This window comes from Drosophila teissieri, chromosome 3R (genome assembly GCF_016746235.2).
Source record: "Drosophila teissieri strain GT53w chromosome 3R, Prin_Dtei_1.1, whole genome shotgun sequence".
In the NCBI taxonomy this organism is placed as follows: Eukaryota; Metazoa; Arthropoda; class Insecta; order Diptera; family Drosophilidae; genus Drosophila; species Drosophila teissieri.
The window spans coordinates 4,901,518-4,925,393 of NC_053032.1; the positions used below are offsets into that span (position 1 = coordinate 4,901,518).

Genomic DNA, 23,876 nt, shown 5'->3' on the forward strand with positions numbered 1-23,876 from the left:
GAGCTTGTAAGGGCGCCAGTACCAGCAAATTTACATATATGGAAGTTAGTTGCTAATGGAAAAATTTACTAAGTGCAAACAACACGTCAATTGTTTCTTTGTTTGTATGTTACATCTTTTTTTTGTCGTGTTCCCCGACTATCTTATACCAGTTACTCAGCTATTGGAAGTGCGAAGGAGAGACTTCAACACTCACAGTATTTGGCGGTTTGTGGGCGTTAGAGTGGGCGTGGCAAAAAGTTTTTTTGGCAAATCGATAGAAATTTACATGATAAATAAAATAATGAAAAAATAACAAAACATTTTTCAAAAGTGTGGGTGTGGCAGTATTGAGCAGCTTGCGCTGTGGGTATGTCTCTGGAGTCTGGTTGCTTAATCTCAACTTAGTTGCTGAGATCTTTACGTTCATACGGACAGACTGACTGACGGACATACGGACATGGCCAGATCGACTCGGCTATTGATCCTGATCAAGAATATATAATATATACTTTTTATGGTCGGATACGCTTCCTTTTGCCTGTTACATAGTTTTCAACGAATCTAGTACACCCTTTTACTCTACGAGTAACCGGTATAAATAGGGTAATAATGTTTAGGGCAATCTAGGTGCAACTAATAACCCACACCAAGCGACGGGCGCAGCCGAGAAATTAAAGCGTGCGTTGCACCTACATTCTAGCAGCCCACTAACGTTCTTCGTTACATTATTTACATTGAATATGCCATGCAGTGGGCACGACAAAATGTCGTTAGCACACTCGTATTAAATGAAGATAAATTAAGTGAAATAGAGAAAATCTTTAAAAGAAATACATTACTTGCCATCTCTATCGATGGAACAAGCTATGGAGGTTTCCGAAGTCTCTATTCTACATAAGAGAACAACACTTTTGTACATTGTAGGTCCCAAACATAGAAGAAATACAATACCAAGACATCTTTGTAAAACCCATAGTTAAAAACAACACAATTATAAACTTCGACTTTAAGAAAATAGTTGTTGTCGAAAACCTTACCTATGGCATTCTCCAATTTTGTAAAACAGTAGACTATATAAAAATATAGTACTCCAAAGTTAGTTTAGGGAAAGAGCGCTGTGTGGATTTAGCAATGCCGAACACGTATCCAGTATAGAAGACAGACGACGGAATCATCCTATTAAACGATAACGATGGAATCATATACTGGAACAACACAGAGCTTCACCTAGAAAGTACCTGCCTAGTTCAGCTATCAAACGTCTCGATGATTATCGACAAAAAGGGATTCACTAACTTGGAACCTGTCACCAACAGCCCTGTCTCCTGGGGAGCATGTGGTACAGAGAAGAAAGACTTAAGGTTTTATCACTCGAAGCACTAGTTGCTTTGCATATAAATAATACTGGACAGCTGAGGCACAAAAAAGTCCATTCAACGCTCAACAGCATAACCCTGCTAACGCTCTTTGGTAGCAATCTTTCATTGAGGCACAACAACAGCTATCCAAGACCAACAACATTTCCTACTTCTAGAGACCGCTAGACATCTCGAACAACGAACCCCAATATGCAAGCTCAGCGTCTGCATAATTTCTCGCATACGCTGAACTGCCAAGCAGGGCTCCAAGAATCTGTCTGGCAATTGCTCCCACCAGAGCTTGTGATTCCAAAATCCGATTAGCCAAAAATCTTTTTGCCACGCGCACTCTAAGGACCGAAACTAATCTCAATATACAGGTGTTCCGAAATTATGTGCATGGGAATGTATTTTTTTATTTCTCTCCCCGTTAGTCTAGGAGGTTTTTCCAATAGTGGTAGATCTCAAATTTCCTATATCCAGCAGTTTATCTGAAAAAAATATGTTAGTATTTTGAAATATCGTTTTAATTTGTAGATCAAGAAGTGTCTTTAAGAAGATGGTGATTTCCAACCATTTAAAGTACATTTATATGTATATATTCTTGATCGGTATCAACAGACAAGCCGAAATTGGCCCGTCCGCCCGTTTTGTACGCAAAATTGTCTCTCAGTTTTATTGCTATCGGACCACTATTATCATGTAGCTCCTTTAGGAATAATCGGTTAAAGTTTGGGGAAAATGTACCTTCCTTCTTTTTGATCATTACATAATTGGCTTTGCTGTGCTTGCACAAGTTGTTTACGTAGATTTTGAAAATAGTTCTTTTGGTTAGATTGTAAAAGAGATTTCATGTACAATTGCAGATTATTTCAATTCGGAATGCGCGCTATTTATTCTTCTTACTAATTGTAAAGCCAAATTTCACTGAGTTTATTATTATCAAAGTTATGAATATTTTTACAGAGATCGGCTATTAAAGTAAGTAATTAATGGGCATTCTGCCGTTATGGGATGGACCAAATCCATTAATGAAGGGTGGACGAACACAAACGTTGTTAGGTTTTAAAAGCATTCCGTTCCTTGATGGCGAAATGGAGCGCTGGGAAGTGGGCGGAAATAAAACGTTTCTGAATTGCATCGATTGAGGAACCATGCAGTCCGAAGGCTTCAAAATAGTGGCCTGCTTTTGGTACTGATGCATTGGATTGCACGGAATTTGCGTTTGGGTCTTCACATTTATAGGATCAATTGAATAGCCAGATTGGGATGCTTGGCTTGTGGGACGCACACCATTGCTGGGCAGCTGGTTGCCAGAGATAAGACCGATGGAGCCGACATATCGAACTCCTGCCATTCTGGAGTACTGGTGTTCTGCAGCCATTGTTTTTAACGCCACTTCTGCTTCCGCCTTGGCTGCAGCCACTGCTTGTATCTTCATACGCGTCACGATGACGGAATCGCTCAACGGCGGCCCTAAAGATCCATATTTGTCCATGTACTGTTCTGGCAGATCAGGTGGTTGATGTAAACTTATTAGCACGGGAGTGCACATCTTTACCACCCGATGGCGAATGTACTTTGCTGCCTGTCTGTCTAGGCTGGCGGTCATGTGAGGCTCGATGTGTTCAGATAGATACTTTAATTGAGGGACAATGCAGGCGCGTACTGCGTGATTCCCCAACTTTCCCAGGCCAATGACTGCTCCGAACACCGTCGTCAGTGGCTTCATCAATAGCGCCTTTTTGTAAACCCTAGAATATAAAAGTATATTTAAAAATCAAAGAGTGTCAGCGATGGAGATTGTAGTCAGAAATCGAATGATTAAGCATGCAGTGAAGATATGTCGTTTTAATAAACTTTAAGCACTTTGGGAGTATCGATAAGATAAGCATTTATTGATATTATATATGTATATAAACATATTTGGGACATTCACGATTTCTTAAAGCATGTGGGCGAAAGAGACTTTAGCGATATAGCCGTTATTATAGATAGCGTGGCAAAGTTTTGAAATAAACTTGTGCTGCGTTTGCGTCACTAGAATGCTTGAACGCAGCTTTCTATCTCTTAAAGTACCCAGATTCTCGTTGTTCATATCGACTCAGCTAGTGATCCTGATCAAGAATTTATGAGTAAAAGGACCATTTATTCCTCTAAAGAGTGTCTACAGAAGCCAAAAACCAAAAATTCTCGTTGTTCGGGCGGACATGATCAGATCCACCCAGTTAGTGATCCTGATCAAGAATTTATAAGTAAAAGGACCACTTATTCCTCTAAAGAGTGACTACAGAAGCCAAAAACCAATTTAAAGGTCTTTTAAAAAGTTCAATTTAAGATTTTTCAAAGAAAGGAAAAGTGTTTAATGATGCCACTTATCTGACTTTATAGGGGGCGTGAAGAATGGAATTACATATATATAATGATCGTGAATTCTTAAATAATTTAAAGGGCTAAACAGAATTCATAAAATGATCAATGAATCCACACATATGATGTGTACTTGCCCAATGACTCTGGGCAGGATGCTAATGTCGGCAGCGTCGAACTGGCGCCCTATATGGGCCATTATATTTCCGGAGTACTCCCTTAAGGCCCAGTGATCATCCAAGTCAGGAGATGCGCACACTTGTTTCGCCAGCAAGCAGGATAGAACGGCCGGCAGGAGCAGGTGGAGCTGCAATGCAACAGATGCATTCTTCAGCTTATCCTATTCCTCAGAACCAAATACTCACGTATTGCAACAAGCTAAAGCGATGGTTTCCTAAAAGGGCTCTAATCATGCGCATAAGGTAAAGGAGCAGCGACATGTTCTGCTGGGTCACGTTGATAGCCACTGCGTCCGCGATGAACTTGGTCAGCCTGGGCAGCAACACCTCTAGCGAGGGATCAGTGGAGAGGGTTTGGAGGGCCCGCTGGCGCCGGGACTCAGATGTGCCCACGCAGGCCTCGGTAACCAACTCGAAGAAGGACTGCTGTTCCTTGGTCAGCGGATAGCGCTTACAGGAATTTAGCAGCACCCGCTCCACCTTTAACCAGCCGTAGTGGACGGGAGACGGCTCCAAAGAAATCTGCGGTATGGATTCCGGCCCGGTAACGAAAGGTATATCCTTATTTTCGTTGGTTACAGCTTCGCTGATGATTCTGGGTACATTTTTGGCCAGAGGCCTTGTGCAATAGTCACAATGGACCAGCCTGAAAAAAATGTCGTGACGCAGGTTGCCGTCCATTCGGACAGCATGCTGAAGGTGGGACAGGTTCAATCGGAGCTCCCGGATGCGTCGCATGTATTTTCCCGCCTCGTTAAGCAGGTTTGTAATGTCTTCCTTAAGATTAAGGGAAAGCCAATCGGCTACTCCGTCGTCCAGCCGCTGACCAGTGTTGTGCAAGGATATCGTGTGCAGAGAAAGCCGCGACAATGACTTTTTGCGGAATCTCTCGTCCTTGTCGGGCATTTCATTGTAAGACGTTCTCATTTCAGTTGCCTTTTTGTTTTTAAATTGCCACATTCTGGCACTAGTGATGGCACCAGTCGATAGGCAATTCACAACGCCGTTATCGGTCAGACAAGGTCGTCACTCGATACCCGCCAATTGGATTTTCAAAAATTTCAAAAAGAAATGAAACTCGCAGACGAAAGTTTCTATTGCAGATTGTTTTGATTTTTGAATGTCAGTTCAACATTGGCAGAGCTTGCCACAACTTACCCGAGGAGTAATACTATTTCCAATAAAAAGCTTCACCACCAATTCTCTTAACATTGCCCGCCATTTAATTAATTAATTAAGGAATAAGTGAAACAAGATACATCATATACATATGTTGTTGATATCACGTGACTCACAACTTGATAGCCTTATAGTCATAAGGTAAACGGTTACACTAAAAAGCATTCCGAATACACTCTAAAAAACTACGTAACCCTTATTGCCCTAAGAACATCACCACATCATCAAGGTTAATCCTGACCGTTCTTGCCAATATTAATTTTTGATTTCCAAAGAGTTTACTATATGAAAAACTGCTTATTTAATAAATCGCGTTTTAAGACTTTTTGTGTAATTTGTGACCGCTGGGAGAACTTTCCAGGTCGAGCTCCTTTCGACTACTGCCCTTCATAGTATTTTCACAACCGACTGAACTTGACTTTGACATTAATGTCAAGTGAAATTGTAAAAACCGCCTAGTGCGAATGGTAAATACAAAATCCTTATCAGTTTCACATAGTTTGGTATAAGGAATTAAAGCATATACTATTATATTTTAGTAGAAAGTACTGCTCAGACAGATTAATTTTGTTATTATTGCTTAAATACGATTTCGCACTAGTTTAAAGTGTAATCTTTAATATTTCTCTACTAAAATTATTTCCCATGCTGTCGCATACAAAATCAAGAGGTAACGCTATAGTCAAGGTTCCTATCAAATACCCGTTACTCAGCTATTGGGAAGTTGGTAAGACAATTAGTAAAGCATTATTTAATAGTGTTGGTGTTATAGTTTTGGTCGGCTTGTGAGCACTAAAACGAAACTGAATTGACAAATTAATTTTATGCAATATCGCAAATGAAAAGTAATTAAGTGTTTTAGTGGCCCTTAGACATCATGTTAATAAAATGTGAATTAAAATTGCTGAAGAAACCATAGTGATTAACGCCCCAATGATTAATAATATTTAGCAGGAAAATATAATCAGGGACAATTCTAATGCAATATTATTATATATAAATATACACTATTTGATGACCACACTGTGAAATATTGGCCTTAAGTAACGAGTTTTAATTTCTATTTATATTGAATTTCTATCTATGGCTCATGATTTTATCAATTATCAATATTTTTCAATTCGCTTGTTCAGAAAACTTATGTAAAAAACAATCAATTCAATTATGAAAACAATCAATTCAGGTATTATTTTTATACCCGTTACTCGTAGAGTAAAAGGGTATACTAGATTCGTTGAAAAGTATATAACAGGGAGAAGGAAGCGACCATATAAAGTATATATATTCTTGATCAGGATCAATAGCCGAATCGATCTGACCATGACCGTCTGTATGAACGTCGAGATCTCAGGACCTATAAAAGCTAGAAAGTTGAGATTCAGCATGCAGACTCCATACATAGAAGCAGCGCAAGTTTGTCGATTCATGTTGCCACGCCCACAAACCGCCCAAAACTGCCACGCCCACACTTTAAAAAAATGTTTTGATGTTTTTTCATTTTTGTATTAGTCTTGTAAATTTTTATCGATTTGCCAAAAAACTTTTGCCACGCCCACTCTAACGCCCACAAACCGCCAAAAGCTGTCAGTGTTAAAGACTCTCCTTCGCACTTCAAATAGCTGAGTAACGGGTATCAGATAGTCGGGGAACTCGACTGTAGCGTTCTCTCTTGTTTTTTTTATTTATTTAACTAGTAAGCCCAAATGTGGTAGAGAATAAAACCCAGCATAAGCACCACAACTAGTGACCTCCCCACTCTGTGCAGTCAGGAGCGAAGATCTGTAAGGGGGACGTACATTACGCCCATAAGACGTGTCATCTGTACCTTCCCATCAGCGTCCTTGTCGTACTGTGAAAATTGATTTATATTATTTCAGCAGTTACTCGTAAGCACCTGCCCACCTGTTGCATGTACTGAGATCCGCCGTCGGGACCGACTGGAACTATGAGGCGTCCGCCGTTGGCCAGTTGGTTGATGAGTTCGGTGGGCGTGTCGGGAGCAGCTGCTCCTACATGGATTGCATTATACGGTGCGTTCGGGGGGTATCCCTTACGGCCGTCGCCCTCGACGATTATCAACTGGCCGGAGTCCAGCATGCTTCGGTCGTCGGTGTTCAGGTTGGCCTTGCTCAGACGTACCAGCTCTGCCTGGTGCTCTATGCCCACAATCCGGGTCTCCGTACCGACTCCCTTAGCCTTGATGTAACGATAGAAGCAGGCTGTTAGGTAGCCAGATCCAGAGCCCACGTCCAGTATATGTGCACCGGGCTTCAAGTGATCACGTAGATACTCCAAGGCGAAGGCATGCTAAGAAAAAAAAAAAAATAATAAGGCGGACACCTATTACTCTTGTAGCCTTGCAGCCTAACAAAGATAGGGCGAAGCAACGGGAATTAAGATCTAGTCTTTAAATGAATGGCAAAAACTATTATTGTTATAATGTTACAATTATAACTATTCCATACATACAAAGAAAGGCCAAATAGACACTCAGAGGTGACAGGAAAATCTATTAAGATGAAATTCGGTAAAAATAAAACTATGCCACCGATAGCTCTGTCATATCAGAAAATGACAAAAAGAATTGTTTTTAGTTAGTGAAATTACGAACTTTTGTATGCTTCCTTCTAAAAGAATCGTGAGGGCATTGGCTCACATAGCAAACTGTGGTCAGCAAACTGTTTGATTTTAAGTTACCATGTGAGGAGCACTGATGGTGACACCTCCACCTATGGGTTGCGGGGCGTCCATGTAGGGGTTGCGCGGAGAGTAGTGCTTGCGGTCGGTTTCCTTCATCGCCTGGGCCACCGCATCACTTGCAATGACGCCGTGATCTTGGGGATTCGGTTCTATTATAAACTCTTCCCATTATACAGAGCGAATGCAAAAGCTCACCCTTCAGTTGGCGTATAAGGTCTTCATTATTGGCTCCCACGGACCGCCATGCCATGCTGAAGGCACGGAAAAAGAAGCCCAGTTTAACAATCACCAAAGCAAGATGCTTTTTTTTCTCCGTTCTGTTGCTTTGCTTTGTTTAGTTCTGTGGTAATAATGTAACAGAGATGGCAAAACAACGATAACACAATGAAACGATACATTTAAGCAGTACGCAGTACTTACACAAAAAGTTAATATATAAATATAAATACCACTACTAGAGGTTTAATAATTTAATATGAAAATGCGCCTCCATACATGGAAATAAAGAAATTGTACTCTTATTTAACCCTAATTATAAATTCTGACACAGTAATATATATGTCATGCTCAAAGTTATTACTTTATTTAACACCATTCTCTGGTGGAGCATTTTTGTGCCGAAGTTTAAGACTTAGAGCCAACACGAAAACAGTAAGACAGTATAACTTGGATAATGTGACTCTAAAAACAAATACAAAATCACCAATTATTATTCAGCAACACGGAATTCTCATTCTATAGTGCCTTACAGGTCATTGGTACTTAAAGTATTCAGAAAATGCATCCTTTAGGAGACTCACATATACTTTAATTTTTATTACGTTTGTTTTTAAAGATTTTGCTCTCGATTATTAGTAGGACCTTGGGTTGGGTAGAAATCGCCATCTCATTTTTCGATATGATAAAAAGCAGTTCGTCTGACTATCGGGCCATCGAACATGTGCGATCCTGCCATGAAGTTGCTATTGAGTTATTTGTAAACAAGATGTTCAATATAGGAAAAATAAAGATAAAAGCAATTGCAGATCTGCAAGCCCCTACACGAAATAATGTGCAACCGGATTTACCGCCCACGACCAGGAACAGAACGCCGGAACAAAAAGGAACGGGAAGAGCTCGTGCGGCTTCCACGACAAAAAAAATCCAGCCAAAAGCGGAACCATGCCCAATCATAGCCAGCACTGCGTTTAAAGGTTCCAGCAAGAAGACTCCGCTGCCAGGACAAATGCGTATAGATAGCTTTTTTACATGTGCTGTCAAGAACTACAAAGTAAACATGGTACCAAATTCCTCCTCCAAGACGGTGGATCCTCCTTTGGCCAAGCGGAAAGGAAATTCCAGGGGACGCAAGCGCCTGTTCGAGGGGTACACATCCATTTCCTCAGCCTCCACGGACAAGTTGGATGCGATACCGTCAGAGAATCTAGTGCAGCCTAGTCCCCGTGCGAAAGGCAAGGAGAACGCCCTCTCCGAATCGGACGTAATTGACCTGTGCTCCGAGGACGAACAGACCATAAAAAAAAAACCTTCCGTAGTTGCCTCTCCCTGTCAAACAAGTAGCCCTGTAATAGCATCGGATCTTAAAGGTCCAGAGGCTTCCGTACCAGAAGCGCAGCTATGCAGTTCCAAAGACAATCTTAGCAGAGAGAAAATTACACACGTCTCCAAGAAATCCTCATCGAATAATTCTTCACGTTTATCAGCGGTTACAATCACAAAGGAAAACCTACTGACCAAAAACTCAAAAAAAGGAACTGGGCGCAAACAAAAGAAACCAAAGCCTTGCCCGCCCTATAAAGTCGTGGAGGGTACATCCTTCTGTGTCGACGGTTTTCAGTTTGGGGATATAGATAGAGTCACACATTACTTTCTCACCCACTTTCACGCGGATCACTACATCGGCCTGACTAAAAAGTTCTGCTATCCTCTCTACGTGAGTCCTACTACAGCGCGTCTGGTGCGAACATTTATTAAAATCGATGAAACGTACATTTATGAGATTGATGTGGACCAGACCCTGATAGTAGATGGCGTCCAAGTAACCGCTTTGGAAGCTAACCAGTAAGAGCATTCGCAATTTTTTTAGGAAGCTAACCAAGCTGATATTTCTTTTCAGTTGTCCTGGAGCACTTATGTTCTTCTTTAAACTGAGGTCTGGAGAGTGCATACTGCACACTGGAGACTTTCGAGCTAGCGCAGACATGGAATCCCTACCGATATTTTGGAACCATGCAAACATCGACCTGCTCTATCTGGATACAACGTATATGAACAAAAACTACGACTTTTGCCACCAAAGCGAGAGCGTTGACCGAGCGGTTGATCTGGTGCGCGCCTTCTTAGAGAAAAATGTATCTAAACGAATACTTATCGTCTGCGGTTCCTATGTGATAGGAAAGGAGAAGATATGGCTTGCCCTGGCGAAAGAGTTCACTATGAGAGTGTGGACGGAAAGCAATCGCAGCACTGCTGTAAGATGTCTGAAATGGCCTGATCTGGATTCCGTGCTAACAGAAGATCCTCGCGAAGCAAACATGCACGTTGTTACAATGGGAAAAATCAGCTATCCGGTAGGTCTATAGTATTTCTAAAAATATGAAGCTTTTGAGTAAAATTGCTTAGGCTCAACCTTACTATTGCAGCAATTTATTTAGCATATTATTTTGTTTCAGAGCCTGGTTGATTACTTTACTTTATTTAAAGACCAATATGATATGTTGCTAGGCATAAGGCCAAGTGGGTGGGAAAAAAACGCCAAGCCTTCCTACGGAAAGCTAATAAGCACCATCGGCATCGAGTACTCGGAACACTCCAGCTACAAGGAGTTAGAGCGGTTTGTACGCTTCCTCAAACCAAAGCGAGTCATAAGCACCGTTCCTGTGGGTCGCGATTTATTTGTCACTGGAGATGTGCCCACTCAGTGGTACAAGTACGAAGGTCGGGCATCTATGCTGAGTACAGGGTATCAGCCGTCGATATCCACTTTCCTAGCTACGCCTAAACGCGTAATTGCTAAATTTAGTTCAGATATTGAAATGTTTTTGAGCCCCGTGGAAGAGAATGCTTTCGAAGGAAACAAAGATAACATAACAGAGCATGTAACTATTATGTCTAGCCCTACAGAAGAAGAGTGTTTTCAAAATGATTCCGATATACAAGTTAAAAACGATCCGCTGGGACCAGACACGTTTTCGAACTCTGAAATAGTTGGTGGAAACAATGCAATGGAATCCCAAATTCCATATGTTGAAATAGACATCAAAAACGAAACTTTCAAACAATGCAATGTTATTGAGGTCCAGAAAAGCGAGGTTGTCTTACTTAGTAGACTGACATCCGATGCATCAGACGATTGGCTCCTATAGTGATTAAATTGTAGTACAAGTCCTTAGGTCTTTAGTACGTCTGTTGGTAGTTTAAAGATATTTTCTTCTTAAATAATTAGGTATATACATATGTTTGAAAAGAGCTTGAGTTTAATGTGTATAATTAAGGCTTGCCTTTTACATACAATTAAATACTTTACATCTGTATTTTGGTTGATATATATATTTTCACATTATTTAGCTTCCCGAATCCATCAACTAGTTTCGTGTGCAACGTACCGTACAATATGAAATAAATTAAGTCATAGTTTGGAGAAGTTTGCTAATGCTAATAACAATGAAGTGCTAACGAGTGTATATGATCTTTAAATTTTTCACCTATATGCATAATATAAATTAAGTAATAAAGTAATGTGTAATCCACTTGAGCGAGTACTTTCATATTATCTCACAAAACTCCAGGATCTTCCCTTGATTTTATGATATTTTATGCGAAAACAATTGACTACACAAACACTTCACAAACATAAGATATTTCGTAAATACGTAACCATAGTACGGGTAAGTTATCCCATAAACTCGTAATAAAAGTAATTAATTATTAAATATGACATTTTGTGTTTTTTGGCGAAAGAAACTAACATATACAACAAAATACATTTCTGGGCTACTTGCCGACAGCAACCGATTACGATTTGGAAATATACATGATGAAAATATGAGACGGTAGTAGCCGGCTGCTCGATTTGATTTTTGGTTGAGTTGGAAGGGGCTATACTCCATTTAGCTAAAAAAAAAAAAAGCAGAGGCTAGTATATGATGCAACTAAGTACCAATAAATCGGCAATTTACCACCAAGAGAAGAAAGGGCTCTTATTTTGGAAGCGCTGCGTAAAAGAAAAGAAACGACTGCCACTTGATCTGAAATATTGAGAAACATTACCGGCAATCAATAATCATGAATATATAGTACTTACCGCTCGACAATAACCGCTGGCATCTGGACCAGTTGCACCGGCGACTTACCATCCCTCAGAGCCTGGGTGAGATTAAGAATCTGGCCCCGCATCACCGACATCTGACGCTCGAAGAGACGCTTGTCAAAGCCACGATCCTGCTGGAAGAGGTACAGCAAATCCGTGCAGATCTCCTCTACAAAGTTCATATCTGACAACTGTGGCAGCACATGCTCCTTTATTTCTTCGCTAAATGGAGTTTTCGCCTGTGGCAACCATGCCCAATGGTAGGGATAAGCTCGCCAAGAGTCCGGGTGCTTGAAAGGAAAAGCGAGGCCATTGTCGATGGCAGCGATCCGAATGAATGCTGAGTTCACCACATTCCAATCGGGCTCCGACGAAGGGGATCTCGAGGAGGGTTCATCTTCGCTGCTGGTCAGACTGCTGCTGTCCTGCTGTGCATTGGTGGTTGCTCCACCATCCAGGTGGTTTATTTCGCGACCATCGGCCGTCGTATTTGGGATAGCCTGCAGCTCGTTTAGATCAACGATTCTTGAAGCCCCCAACGCATTAGGCAATTTGGGTCTCACAATTCCGTGCATGGTTCTGCCGCCGGTGCCACCCACCTGGGTCGTGATCTTAGGTGCCACGTATTTAATCAGCCAGTTGTCGTTGCCCCGGTCCGTGTTGCGTATAATATAATCTAGAACGACTAGACGTTCAAACTGCAGTTGAAATGACTTGGCCACTGAAGGCGGCAAAGGTTCGCTGTCAAAGCGCCGCAGCCAGTAGTCTGCATCCTTGTAGCCCTCCACGAAGAGCTGAAAGGAGCCAGTCTGTAAGGAATTAAATTGGTTAATACCTAATCGGTTTGTTTTTCGAGTCCAGTTCACCTTTAGAGGAAGGCTCATTCGGTTGAAGTGAGCCGACGGATAGTGCTCCTTGATGCGCTTTTTCAGTTTGGCCTTCTGTCGATCAATGCGGGCGTAGTTAAAGCTCTCGGCAACCAATCTAACCACACGCGTCTTTGGAACCACATTTAGATTAAGTTTTCGATCTACCAAGCTAGCTCCTGATTCGGAGAGGTACCTTTTTAGAGAGGTAATCTTTTTAAAAATTTGTTTATTTTACAAACAAAACAAAGATATTTACAAATTTATACTAACAAGTGAAATAATTTACTCAATTTGTTTTTGATGAAGAATTAAATGTAGTGTTGATGAATAATCACAACTAGTATTATCTTACCCCTGATTGGGAATTAAGCAAGCTCGGCCAAAACAACACGGGCAGCACAGCTTATGCATCCATTTCGTCCACTTTGGATTCAGTCTACCATAGGGCTCCTCGTCCTTTGGCTTAAATACAGCCAGACATTGCTGAGGAAAAACATAAGAAATCGCTTAAAATTGCATAAATAGTATATGAAGTATAACCGGGTATTCTATTAAAATATTTTTCTACTGTTTCAGTAAAAAACCAAAAGTTTTGCAAAAGCCTTATAGTTGCAGTACTTCCCCTATTCACTGATTTATTTATCTATGCGCGGAAAAGTAAAAAATTAACGAAGTTAGACCCAGAACTGGACGACCTAACTCCTACGTTATGCGCAAGAACGGCTAAAAAATCTCCGGCTCGATTTCCTACTCACATGGGAGGCATCCTTGACGAAATAGGAACCACTGCTACCCTGGTAAATGCGCTCAGGCAGCACACCATCCTCGATGGCACCCTCCGCCTTCGCCACAATCTCCGAGAAAAGCGGGTCATCTGTAAAATTCAAAATTACATTAAATCAAATTAAATCAAATACACATTTGCGCTGAAGCTTAAAATTACTGAAGAAGTTTGTGCGTAAAACGAAGATTCGAATGCCTCAAGCGGCGTATAAGAAAAGACTGTTCGTTAATTTAAATTTGACGCATTTGCTTTAGAATTATGGTTTTAATAATTTATTAACACACCAACAAAGAGACGACTGAAAACGAAATCAGACGGCAATGACGTGCCAGCTGTTGGATAAAAATAATTACAGCGAACATGCACGAAAACGCGAATAAGACTGCGATGAAGTTCAAGACCCCACAAACAATTTTGTATAAGACTGCAGATTACGCAAATCCTCTCGGCGCTACCTATGAAATCAAAGTTGTCGTTAAAATCGCCCTCCAAGTCCTGGCAAATTGAGAACACTTGCTGGATGAAGTTTTCGCGACTGCTGCTCGACAAACGCTCCATTAAACAAGTTAAATTAAATACGCCGACAGTCAAGAGGTTCGAGTCGACTGGCAGTTGATAAAGGAGAACCAGGTCACAATTAGCATAGCCAAAGCGTTTCGATAAGGGCCAACCCCCCACTTACAGAAGTTCCTCAGTGGGCAATTGGCGCAATTGCAGCGAGGAGCCACGAATTGAACGGTGACTGTGTCTTTGGAGTCACGCGCCATCGACGGTGAGTTCACCAGAAAGGGCGGATGGCCCTCCTTGTCGGACTGCGTCTCAAGATAGTCCTTGTCCAGCTGGCACTTGTTCTCGCAACAGATGCAGGCGTAGGGCACGGAGGCAGAGGGCACCGAGGAGCTGCTCTCCAGCGCATCCTTGCTGGTTGTGGGCTGCTCATCGTCTCTTGATTCGGCAGGGTACTTGGCTGCTATACTGTTAGACAACGGCTGCTGGCTGAGAAACGTCTTTATGTTGGTTTTCGACATTGGGCTATGTCCAATTGGCGACAGTTGCCAAATGAACAAGTTCCATTTTTGAAGAGCCTTCCTTGAAATTATTTAAATGCTCCCTGACTGACTTCGAGCCCGAGCTACAGACGACCACGATGAAATCCAAGTACACCAAGTGCATGCACACAATTTTTTTTGTTAAGAAGTAGGTCTAGTAGAAACCATACAAGTATAAAAAATACTTTGAAATGTGGGGCGATGACTATAGGACTAGCAGACATAAGACGAACAAAATGTGTGTATCTAGTGATATAAACCTATTGAGAATTCACAACAAATTTATAAATTACTTTCAGAAGTCATTTCGAGATGCATCGAAATCAAATGAGGTGATATTACTCACATGTTTAAATGCAGCAGCAGAACGATCACCCGAGTCACAAAAGTCACCGAAATCGAGACGATACACATATAGCAAATCACTCCCACAACACATTTTATATATATACAATTAAGCTTTAATTGCACATTAAATATTAGAAAATTGTGTATTTGCAAATTATGTACAAGCTTTCTAAATTCGGTACATCTGATTTTCATCAATATTTCTCTAAAAAGAGCCTTTACTCTATCAGAGTTTCCCTGACATATTTTCAGAATGGAACAAATTTAAAAATATTTATAAAATCATCAGTAGAAAGCCAATAGAAGTTTTGTTATTATAGATTTCAAGTTGATAAATAGCTTACACAAATAAAGTGATCACACCGTATCTGCAAACACTTAAAACCTGGCTGAGAATTTGGTACGGTTTTCTTTCTGAAGTCAATAATGCAAAGCAAAGATTCTTGTTCGTTTATATCCTTTGGTTTTATCTTATAACTTTTGTATTGAAGCATACAAATATTATTCATCTTTGCAAGGACATACAAAACTAATTTGTAATAATCATAGTCGATGGCCTCGTAGCTAGTACTATTTACGCTTATGTTTTTTATACTATGTTTTATAAACTATTCTATTATCTCTAATAATATTTACTTAATAAATTGCAATAGGTTTTAAACAAGAGAAGGAAATCTCATGTATATAATCTTTTAAGAGGACGGAAATGCTTGGGTCGACCAGGGTGCCTATGTAGACTCAGAATTTTATGCACTGTGTTTGTAAGCATTGGCATAATTCTTTGTGTACATTTTGACGGATATTATAGTCTAGACCCATACGTTTATATTCATATCTTTTACAGAGGCGAAAGTGCTAGTTTATAGCTACAGATCCATCCCGTATTATTCCCGTATCTAATTTTTAGTCAAGTTGAATGAATAACATTAAAGTCACCAAATAATCTGTTCTAAGCTTCTACTTATTTAAATTGAACCACCATATGCGGCCGTAGAAGTGATAATCATCATAAGTAAAGCCTTAAAGCAAACAAGGGAGCAATGTAGTATGGGTGTAGTTAGTATTAATGCAACATGTACGACTTCATTAAACCGATGCGCACTCACCGCCAAATGTGTTTGACACAAACTCCACATGATCGTGCCCGCGTCCTAGTCCACCCAACAGCTCGCTGATGCGACTTCCGTGACTGGCACTGCCTCCACCCAAGAGCGGCTGTGACTCGCGGTTGTCGCTGCCGGCGTCCGTGGACATGCCCTCGAAGTCGATTTCTGGCACCAGGCAAATTTCGTCGGCCTCGTCATGCGGATGACGGACGAGGGCAGTGTGCGAAGTGGTTTTTAGCGGAGATATCGATGCTACCTTCGCGGGTGCTATGTGACTAATGATCTGGGGCTGTTGGGTGCTTTCGATGCTCTCCTCAGTGCGAACATTAAATCTCTGGTTGCGCGGGTTTGAGCTTCTCTTTAACAGCACTGCCTCCTCGCCATCTTCGTCGTCGGTCTGGTCGTCGTGGAGCATGACCAACTTATCCAGTTGCGGTTTCTGAATACCAGCATCGCCGCCAGCACTCTCCTCCCCTGGCGGCAGCCCGTTTGAGTGGTTCCTCTCCTCTGGCGTCTCTTCGTCATCCTCTTCGTCGTCCACCGACAATAGCATGGGTTCCCGCCCCTTTCTGCCTCTTCTCCTGGTCTTGTGTTTGCCCAAACCAATAGTGTTGATCTAAGGAAAAAGTCAGTTCTTATTGCAGAAGGTAACGTTGAGAAGAGAATGCAATTACCTCAACTTTGGTGGTCAACTGGTTGTTAGTCGACTCGAACCCATTTAGAAGCGGAGCCAGTTGGCTTCTAGGGGGCGTTTGGTCCTTGACAAAGTCCCCGATGAGATCCACTTCGTCCTCGAGCTGGAGCAGCGGGGGATCCGACTGATCCCGAGCGCCGCTCATGTTCGCAGTGGGTGGCAGGCACGTATGTGATTGGACGTGGGTCAAGAGGGCGCGTTGGAAATGTAGGAGGTGCTGCTGCCTTGGATCCGCTGCAGACGCAACAACAAAGGCCCGCGCTGCAGCTTCTTCTTTCGCTTTTATCTGTGACTTTTTGGGCGTCGCTTGGCTATCTGTTATCTGCTCCTCCGTTTTTACTCCGCTTGCAGACCCGCACAATATGTTATATTATATGGACTGGAATTTGATTACATTACTTGTTAATAGATTCAATTTTACGCTTCTATTTCGTTAAGCAATTATCGATTTTTGGCTTAGAGCCCCAACTTGTGTCCCAGTTGTATTTTAAAAACGGATCTTGAGACGTGAAGGATCTCAAATACCATTGAGCTGGGCACTCACCATGCACTCCGCAAATGTAACAAGTGAATTACGCGTTCAGATTTATTTTCGCTAAGAACACGAAACGAAAAATGGTTGACAAACCAAACAGCTGACGCGTAGAACTCGCGGTGCTGCCCACTTGCTGGTTCTCGCCGAGTGGCAGCCTCGCACATGAGAGCGCTAAGCCCTTGGCGGAAATATTTCAAATTGGGGATTACTAAAATATCAAATTTAAATAGTAAGAATTTTATAGAATTTGATCAATTAAACAAGCAAAATAATTTGACTGCGTACACTGAAAAGATTGCTTACAGCATTATTTTTATTATTTATTTTAAACTCTCCATTACTGGAACCCATAAGGATTGTGGAAGTTCTATATTTTATGTTTTTTCTAAAATACATCTGAAACAAATTTATGGGCTCTAGTAATATCATTCTTATTTTTGGTTGGTATCATTCTAATTGATTTAGTACATTTTAATAATATATGTTAGTTGATACTACAAAATGTTTTTTTTGCGTCATTTATATTTATTTGAAAATGAGGTTGGATCATATGTCAAGTAATCATATTGTCAAGTAAGCCTTCGACTCTGCTAATCATTCACTTTTAATAAAAAAAACTTGATTTATTAGGTTTCCCTGTTGATCTCCTAAATTGGATTCTAAGTTATCTGAATGGCAGGACGCAACGGGTCCTCTTTAAAAATTCTCTTTCTTGTATTCTCCGAGTCACATCCGGCGTCCCACAAGGGAGCCACCTAGGTCCGCTCCTTTTTACCTTATTTATTAACGACCTTCCCTTAATAATAAATCATTCGCGTGTACTAATGTACGCTGATGATGTAAAATTATGCTTGCAATATAAGGACATTTCTCGCCATTTGGATTTACAATCCGATCTAGATTGCTTTCAAACCTGGTGCCCGTGATAACGTTTCAAACTTAAATGGCTCTAAGTGTAAAGTTATGACCTTTTGTCGTGCCAACTCAATGCACGCAACTTACACGTTAAGTGGGTGCTCTTTGGACAGAATAACACATGTTGATGATCTTGGTGTTCTTCTGGACCCTAAACATAAATTTTCAGACCATATTTCGTCTATTGTCAATAAGGCCAGGGGTGTGCTTGGTTTTATAAAACGGTGGTCAAAGGAATTTGATGATCCTTACATGAACAAAACCTTATTTATTTCTCTAGTCCGTCCGATCCTCGAGTATGGATCACCTGTTTGGAGTCCACAATATGAAGTTTACTCGGACCGCATTGAGTCGGTTCAAAAGAACTTCTTACTTTTTGCCTTACGGCGCCTTAATTGGGATGCAAACCTTAGATTACCTCCTTATTCGTGTAGATTAATGTTAATTAACTTACCCTCCTTAGCTAACCGTAGAACGATGCTTGGAACAGTCTTTATTTTTAACCTTATTCGTGGTGAAGTGGATAGTCCCGACTTGGTTAGTCGGCTAAACTTCTCTGTTCCAAGCAGATTTACTAGAAATTACGTACCTCTAATTTTAAATCATTGTAGATCTAATGATCCCTACAGAGTATTATGTTCTGACTATAATAGATTCTATCCTACTATCTCTAATTCTGACTCTCTGCCGTTTTTAAAGCGATCAATACTAACGTACTTAACGAATTCTTAGATATTACTACTAGTATACATAAATTTCCTCGTCCTTTACTGTCTTCTATATCGCGTCTATCTTCCCGCGATTCAAACCGTACGATACACGGCAGCGCCCCTCGGTCGGTTGGGCGGGAGGTGTGGCCGTGGGACTCGCGCGAAAAAAAAAAAATTATGAAATTGATGTTTAAGATAGATCAACAATAATTCTTCTTAGAGTCATAAGGAGCTGTTAAAATGAGGTTTTCAAATCTACTTTATTCTTAACATTTTAAAAATTGTGTGTACGCCATAAGTATTCTAGTCTAGTTCAGCAAGACGCTTCTGCGCAGATTTGTAATCCAATCCAGCGCTTCTCCAAGCTGCCGCTGCAGATTAGTGCTCTCGGCGACCAGCTCTATACAATCCTTGAACTTGGACACAGCTTTGCGCAAGCTCATCGGTGGCAGAACCCTGAAAAGAGGTGTTAAACAGTTATCAAGTTAGCCCATAGGCGTTATCAGTGCTCACGAGAACCAGTGGAGGGGCTCCACGAAGCCCTTGGACTTGTCCACCTCCTGTCGTTCGATGGAGATGCCATCCGTGGAGTCCACCACCCGACAGAGGGCGTTGAACTCGGCACTGTTCTCCGTGGGAATTTGGGCCGTGGACACGCAGTGGCTGCCTCCGTGCTGAAATCTGGTGCGGGCCAGGAGAATCGCCCCACTGGCGTTGCTTTGCTCCAAATTAACCCGACACTGGGTGTGTTCCTCGACGAGGTGGAACATGTCCAGGTACAAGTTATCCAGTAGCTGGCCAGCGGCCTCCTTTTCGCTGTTTCTGGTGCTCATTGTAGGCTAAAATAACTTTATTCGCTCTGACGGGGATTTTTCAATCACATGATTGCACAAACAACCCTGACTTATCATTGCTATGCGCCAAGTTGGCACTCCCGTCGATAACAATCGTTATCGCCAGCCCGATTCTGGTTAGCAAACTAAAAACTTAATCAAATCAAAACGAAAAGAAACGTCTGCAAAATGTTTGCTTTTGTCGCGTGCGTCCGTCTTTTTCGCAATGACTTTTAATTGCTGCCGCCACAGACACGGTGATGTCCACTTAAGAGGTAAAACTGCAAAGCTGCAAACTCTCGGGGAATCCGACTAACCAAAAGGGCAAACAGCTGTTGTTGTTTTCTTGCGCATTAGTTGTCGCAGAGGGGTGATGTGAAGGGGTTTGCTTCGCTGTTTGTTTTACGATGCTGTCGCGAGATTAGAGAAAGTTTATAAAAAGCCCTGCCATTAGCATTCATCAGCAGTCGGAAAGCAGCCAAGTTGAAAACACGTTGAGATTAACAGCACCAGCAACAAGTGCATGCCCCAAGTGCAAACAGTTCCAAAGTCAACACAAATATAGGCAAATTCTAGGAGATCGCATCGGTTTCTGTGATAATGCCCGCTAGTTGTAAAGCGGACCTACGAAGTCGCCGCTGCGAAAATCCAATCGACCGCAACGGCAATATCGGAGGCACAGCCAAGCAGCAGGTGCGACAGCTAGCCGATAATGTTTATTAAGCCCAGCTGCTTAAATCCACCATGTGTGCATATGGCAACGGCATCCTATACAATATAGCCATACTATACGTTCATCCACACGTATCTGGCCATACGTAACCGCGATTGATGACAAACATTGACGAAAAGCGTGGCCAAGTGTGCACTGAAAGAAAAGCTTATTCTTTGATTAATTCCAGGAATACCCACAAAAATATTGAATCAAAGTTTAGTTTTAGTGTAAGCAAACGCTGGCACAATTTCTGAAATGATTGCAAAATATTTATCCTTATTACATTCCTCATATGGGCACTTTTCTTCAGTATTTTTATCTAATCGGCAAAATCGTACGTTTCACACCTTGACACCGCTTCACTAAGGGGGTTTTGAATGACTATTCCGGTATACTCTCTAAGAGCATTAGCTTTTTCATCAATAGCCTTCTCCATCCGCGAATCATAAGTACATGAAGTAACATAGTTAGATAGGCCTTTTATCAATCTATTTCACAACTGATTTAGTTCAATCCTACGCATAATTGCAACCATTAATGACTCGTCGTTTGCTTCTTATCTTTTTAATTATTTAGGCGACAAACACCAAACCAAAGCTGACAACGAATTATTCCCAAAGGACTAACGAAATGCCTGCGGGCAAGGATAGTCGAGAATCCAGGCAAACCCTCAGCGACAGTTCCACAGAGGACGTCGGACACACAGGATCGATGACCAAGTCCAATGACGAAATGTGGCGCAATGAACTTGCTATGAACGCGGACAGCACTTACGCTCAGCCCGAAAAGCGAGAGGAACGAAGTCCCAGCACAGGGAACTCCAATAGGAAGATCAGCGATGCCGTAGATGTTGTACTCCGCGTTCTCCTTGTCATTGCCTTCTTGTGAGTTTTTTGTGTTACATTCCAAATGCTGACAAAGTCCATCACGCATGACTCATACATATCTACAGCAAGCTGGAGACGATGACAGCTTTTAAGCGGGAAATCCATGAGGAAGAGCTGTGGCTATACAAGAATCCAAGGAGGCCGGACATCGTCAGGGGCGGGGAACTGCTCTTCTGGGTGATAGTGGCTCCCTTTCTGGTCACTGTCGCCTTCTATTGGTACACAAAAGACATACGGGACTTCAGAGCCGCCAGCTGGGCCTGGACATTGGCCCTGTGCATGAATGGCATCCCCACAAGCGTATTAAAGATAACAGTGGGGCGGCCCAGGCCAGACTACTTTTACCGCTGCTTTCCTGATGGCGTAATGGTGCTTAACACAACGTCAAGTGGCTTAGACAGTTTCAGCTTGGATTTCAATTGCACAGGTCATTCGGGCGATATAAACGAAGGCCGCAAGAGCTTCCCCAGCGGGCACTCTTCGTGTAAGTTGAATTTTGGAATTTAGTCCTTGATGCCCGCTAACCATTTTAATACGCCGACTCTAGTCGCCTTTGCTAGTTTTGGTTTCATAGCCTACTACATTGGCGCCAAGCTGCACGCTTTCGATATCCGGGGACGCGGACAGACCTGGCGGCTCTGCATCGCAGTGATACCTTTGTTCATCGCACTGCTGGTTGCAGTTAGTCGCACCTGCGACTACCATCACCACTGGCAGGATGTGACCTTCGGCGGCCTGATTGGTCTCTTTGCAGGCTATATAAGCTACAGACAATACTATCCCTCCATTTTCAGACCTGATGCCGGCAAAGCACTGGTCAGGTGGCCCAGCAGAGAGGGAAAGTACCAGCGACTATCAGGAAAGAATGAAAATGAAAGTCGTGATGATCGAGCTGACGGCGATCCGGTGCGGAGACCTCTCCTCGCTGGCAAGGAAGGGTCCAAATGGTACTAAAAGCTTTACGTAAATATAGTTAGTTTTGCTTTTCCGTTTAAGCTTCCTTTTTAAACAAATCTAGACATCGCTTAATTGCCGATTCACAAATGTGCTGCTGGTTTACCTCGTAATGGGAAGGGTTTGTTTGTAGTTCCTTTAATAAAAATTAGCGAGTCAATTGCTAAACGTAAATTTATTGCCCATCTTTGGCAGCAACATCGAAATCTAATTTGCTACATCAAAGTGGCCGAAACTAGCTTCAAGGACAGGGTATGCACACTCAGATTCAGGTCATGGAGTTGAACGCCTGCAGCAGCACCTGTTTTTCGCGCTCCTTTTTCTTAACCACGTCAAGGCTGCGTTGTCGCCACGTGCTCTTGCGCAGCTTGATAGGTCGGCTGCCCACATAGCGACCGTCCATCTCCTTCATCGCCCGTATAAAGTCGGCTGGTTCTCTGAAGCTCACGAAGCCGAATCCCTTGCTCTTGCCCGTGCGCTTGTCCCGCACTACCCGAGCCCGCTGGAACGATGGGAATTTGTTGAAGGTCCGGGTGAGGACCTCGTCGTTGACGTCGTTTCCCAAGTCACCGCAGAAAATGCGGAAGTCATCATCGGGCCAGTCAGCCAGCGAAGTATCCTCCCACACTGTGCCGCCAGCGATACGTACAGTCTTGCGGTCCTTCTTCTTCCGCTCCGTTGTCTGGAAGGATTGCAGCGCCGATGATGCGCGCGCCGCCTTAATGGCCTCTTCTGCAATAGGATTGGGTCCGGACTTCTCCGCTTTAAGCTTCTTCAGCTTTTGCGTCACGTCAAAAGAGACGGCGTTGATATCAATGGAGGTCGCGACGGCCACGGTAGGCACGCGCACAGACTGCCGGCACTGATAAAGCTTGGGGGCGCTGCTCAGGACTACGGGAGTGGCCGACATTGGCTTGGAGCTGGCAGAGGAGCCACCTCCACTGCCCGTAGGCACAAAGGTTGACATAAATGTGGGTGGGGGCGGGATCGGGGGCGGGGGTACTGTCAGACGCGATCCTCCAATTCCCTGGTGATGCTGCAACTTGTGCTGCGTGTTGTGGTATGTGTTGGCGGCTATGATCGGGCGCACCTGGTTGGGCACGAAGAGATTGCGGGCGGGAGGCTTCGAGATCTCCGCCTCGAAGCGTGAGAGCTCATCCTCGATGTTGCGACGCTTTGTACCCATTTAAAGTGGGTTTGGGGTTATGAGAAAACTTGAAGATTCTTAGATCCAAACAACTTTTCACAAAAATGCTGCAGAAATGTTTAAGTAAACACTTATCGATTTTATTCCCAATCGATTTAGTAAGGCCTGTCGAGACATGTCCACATCTGCATCATATCTACCTACAATATACCTTACTCAAGATAGCTTGTTGACATCACATATACAATTCGGG

At 42.5% G+C, this 23,876-nt stretch overlaps 7 protein-coding genes across 10 annotated transcripts; 2 read left to right on the forward strand and 5 right to left on the reverse strand.

Annotated features, from left to right (window-relative positions):
* Positions 1–2,285: 2,285 nt before the first annotated feature.
* On the reverse strand, positions 2,286–6,359 carry LOC122619585 (transcription initiation factor TFIID subunit 6). The gene is given in 4 exon segments (XM_043796606.1): positions 2,286–2,384; positions 2,386–3,094; positions 3,848–4,017; positions 4,076–6,359. Coding segments are annotated over 4 exon segments (1,737 nt in total). The 5' UTR covers positions 4,850–6,359; the 3' UTR covers positions 2,286–2,300.
* A 312-nt stretch (positions 6,360–6,671) lies between these two features.
* Positions 6,672–8,108, reverse strand: LOC122620534 (protein-L-isoaspartate(D-aspartate) O-methyltransferase). Its single transcript, XM_043798036.1, has 4 exons — positions 7,964–8,108; positions 7,766–7,902; positions 6,971–7,375; positions 6,672–6,917 (listed from the first exon to the last, which is right to left on the reverse strand). The coding sequence occupies exons 1-4, from the start codon at positions 8,016–8,018 to the stop codon at positions 6,834–6,836; spliced, it is 681 nt and encodes a 226-aa protein (XP_043653971.1). The 5' UTR covers positions 8,019–8,108; the 3' UTR covers positions 6,672–6,833.
* Positions 8,109–8,674: 566 nt separating this feature from the next.
* On the forward strand, positions 8,675–11,149 carry LOC122619897 (DNA cross-link repair 1A protein). The gene is made up of 3 exons (XM_043797102.1): positions 8,675–9,829; positions 9,885–10,338; positions 10,441–11,149. The coding sequence occupies exons 1-3, from the start codon at positions 8,754–8,756 to the stop codon at positions 11,131–11,133; spliced, it is 2,223 nt and encodes a 740-aa protein (XP_043653037.1). The 5' UTR covers positions 8,675–8,753; the 3' UTR covers positions 11,134–11,149.
* A 543-nt stretch (positions 11,150–11,692) lies between these two features.
* On the reverse strand, positions 11,693–17,612 carry LOC122619898 (phosphatidylinositol 4-kinase type 2-alpha). Of its 3 annotated transcripts, XM_043797103.1 has the most exons (9): positions 17,472–17,612; positions 16,908–17,306; positions 16,234–16,849; positions 13,702–13,820; positions 13,299–13,429; positions 12,944–13,139; positions 12,072–12,886; positions 11,947–12,015; positions 11,693–11,881 (listed from the first exon to the last, which is right to left on the reverse strand). In XM_043797103.1, exons 2-9 carry the CDS (start codon positions 17,070–17,072, stop codon positions 11,878–11,880), a joined length of 2,115 nt encoding a protein of 704 aa, XP_043653038.1. In that variant the 5' UTR covers positions 17,073–17,306; positions 17,472–17,612; the 3' UTR covers positions 11,693–11,877. The 3 variants fall into 3 exon arrangements, with proteins under 3 accessions (XP_043653038.1, XP_043653040.1, XP_043653041.1); XM_043797105.1 differs by lacking the exons at positions 16,234–16,849; positions 16,908–17,306; positions 17,472–17,612 and adding exons at positions 14,186–14,335; positions 14,413–14,978; XM_043797106.1 differs by lacking the exons at positions 16,234–16,849; positions 16,908–17,306; positions 17,472–17,612 and adding an exon at positions 14,413–14,977.
* Positions 17,613–19,328: 1,716 nt separating this feature from the next.
* Positions 19,329–19,928, reverse strand: LOC122619230. The gene is made up of 2 exons (XM_043796017.1): positions 19,601–19,928; positions 19,329–19,543 (listed from the first exon to the last, which is right to left on the reverse strand). The coding sequence occupies exons 1-2, from the start codon at positions 19,918–19,920 to the stop codon at positions 19,396–19,398; spliced, it is 468 nt and encodes a 155-aa protein (XP_043651952.1). The 5' UTR covers positions 19,921–19,928; the 3' UTR covers positions 19,329–19,395.
* A 129-nt stretch (positions 19,929–20,057) lies between these two features.
* On the forward strand, positions 20,058–22,650 carry LOC122619227 (phospholipid phosphatase 5). Of its 2 annotated transcripts, none has more exons than XM_043796015.1 (4): positions 20,058–20,195; positions 21,212–21,519; positions 21,588–22,006; positions 22,070–22,650. In XM_043796015.1, the coding sequence occupies exons 2-4, from the start codon at positions 21,266–21,268 to the stop codon at positions 22,474–22,476; spliced, it is 1,080 nt and encodes a 359-aa protein (XP_043651950.1). In that variant the 5' UTR covers positions 20,058–20,195; positions 21,212–21,265; the 3' UTR covers positions 22,477–22,650. The 2 variants fall into 2 exon arrangements, with proteins under 2 accessions (XP_043651950.1, XP_043651949.1); XM_043796014.1 differs by lacking the exon at positions 20,058–20,195 and adding an exon at positions 20,296–20,613.
* Positions 22,633–23,760, reverse strand: LOC122619229 (RNA-binding protein 42). The gene has a single exon (XM_043796016.1). It carries the CDS (start codon positions 23,660–23,662, stop codon positions 22,745–22,747), a length of 918 nt encoding a protein of 305 aa, XP_043651951.1. The 5' UTR covers positions 23,663–23,760; the 3' UTR covers positions 22,633–22,744.
* Between the last annotated feature and the right edge of the window lie 116 nt (positions 23,761–23,876).

Coding starts and splice junctions, on each gene's coding strand:
- LOC122620534 (XM_043798036.1), bottom strand. CDS start 8,018: ATGGCATGGCGGTCCGTGGGAGCCAATAATGAAGACCTTATACGCCAA. Junction 7,903..7,963: donor CCTTATACGCCAACTGAAGG/GTGAGCTTTTGC, acceptor CGAATCCCCAAG/ATCACGGCGTCATTGCAAGT. Junction 6,918..6,970: donor GATCTCAGTACATGCAACAG/GTGGGCAGGTGC, acceptor CAATTTTCACAG/TACGACAAGGACGCTGATGG.
- LOC122619897 (XM_043797102.1), top strand. CDS start 8,754: ATGTTCAATATAGGAAAAATAAAGATAAAAGCAATTGCAGATCTGCAA. Junction 9,830..9,884: donor ACCGCTTTGGAAGCTAACCA/GTAAGAGCATTC, acceptor ATTTCTTTTCAG/TTGTCCTGGAGCACTTATGT. Junction 10,339..10,440: donor TGGGAAAAATCAGCTATCCG/GTAGGTCTATAG, acceptor ATTTTGTTTCAG/AGCCTGGTTGATTACTTTAC.
- LOC122619898 (XM_043797103.1), bottom strand. CDS start 17,072: ATGAGCGGCGCTCGGGATCAGTCGGATCCCCCGCTGCTCCAGCTCGAG. Junction 12,887..12,943: donor GAATGAGCCTTCCTCTAAAG/GTGAACTGGACT, acceptor AATTCCTTACAG/ACTGGCTCCTTTCAGCTCTT. Junction 12,016..12,071: donor CCAGCGGTTATTGTCGAGCG/GTAAGTACTATA, acceptor TCAATATTTCAG/ATCAAGTGGCAGTCGTTTCT.
- LOC122619230 (XM_043796017.1), bottom strand. CDS start 19,920: ATGAGCACCAGAAACAGCGAAAAGGAGGCCGCTGGCCAGCTACTGGAT. Junction 19,544..19,600: donor GAGCCCCTCCACTGGTTCTC/GTGAGCACTGAT, acceptor ACCTCTTTTCAG/GGTTCTGCCACCGATGAGCT.
- LOC122619227 (XM_043796014.1), top strand. CDS start 20,521: ATGCCCGCTAGTTGTAAAGCGGACCTACGAAGTCGCCGCTGCGAAAAT. Junction 20,614..21,211: donor GAGGCACAGCCAAGCAGCAG/GTGCGACAGCTA, acceptor TTAATTATTTAG/GCGACAAACACCAAACCAAA. Junction 21,520..21,587: donor CTCCTTGTCATTGCCTTCTT/GTGAGTTTTTTG, acceptor ACATATCTACAG/CAAGCTGGAGACGATGACAG.
- LOC122619229 (XM_043796016.1), bottom strand. CDS start 23,662: ATGGGTACAAAGCGTCGCAACATCGAGGATGAGCTCTCACGCTTCGAG.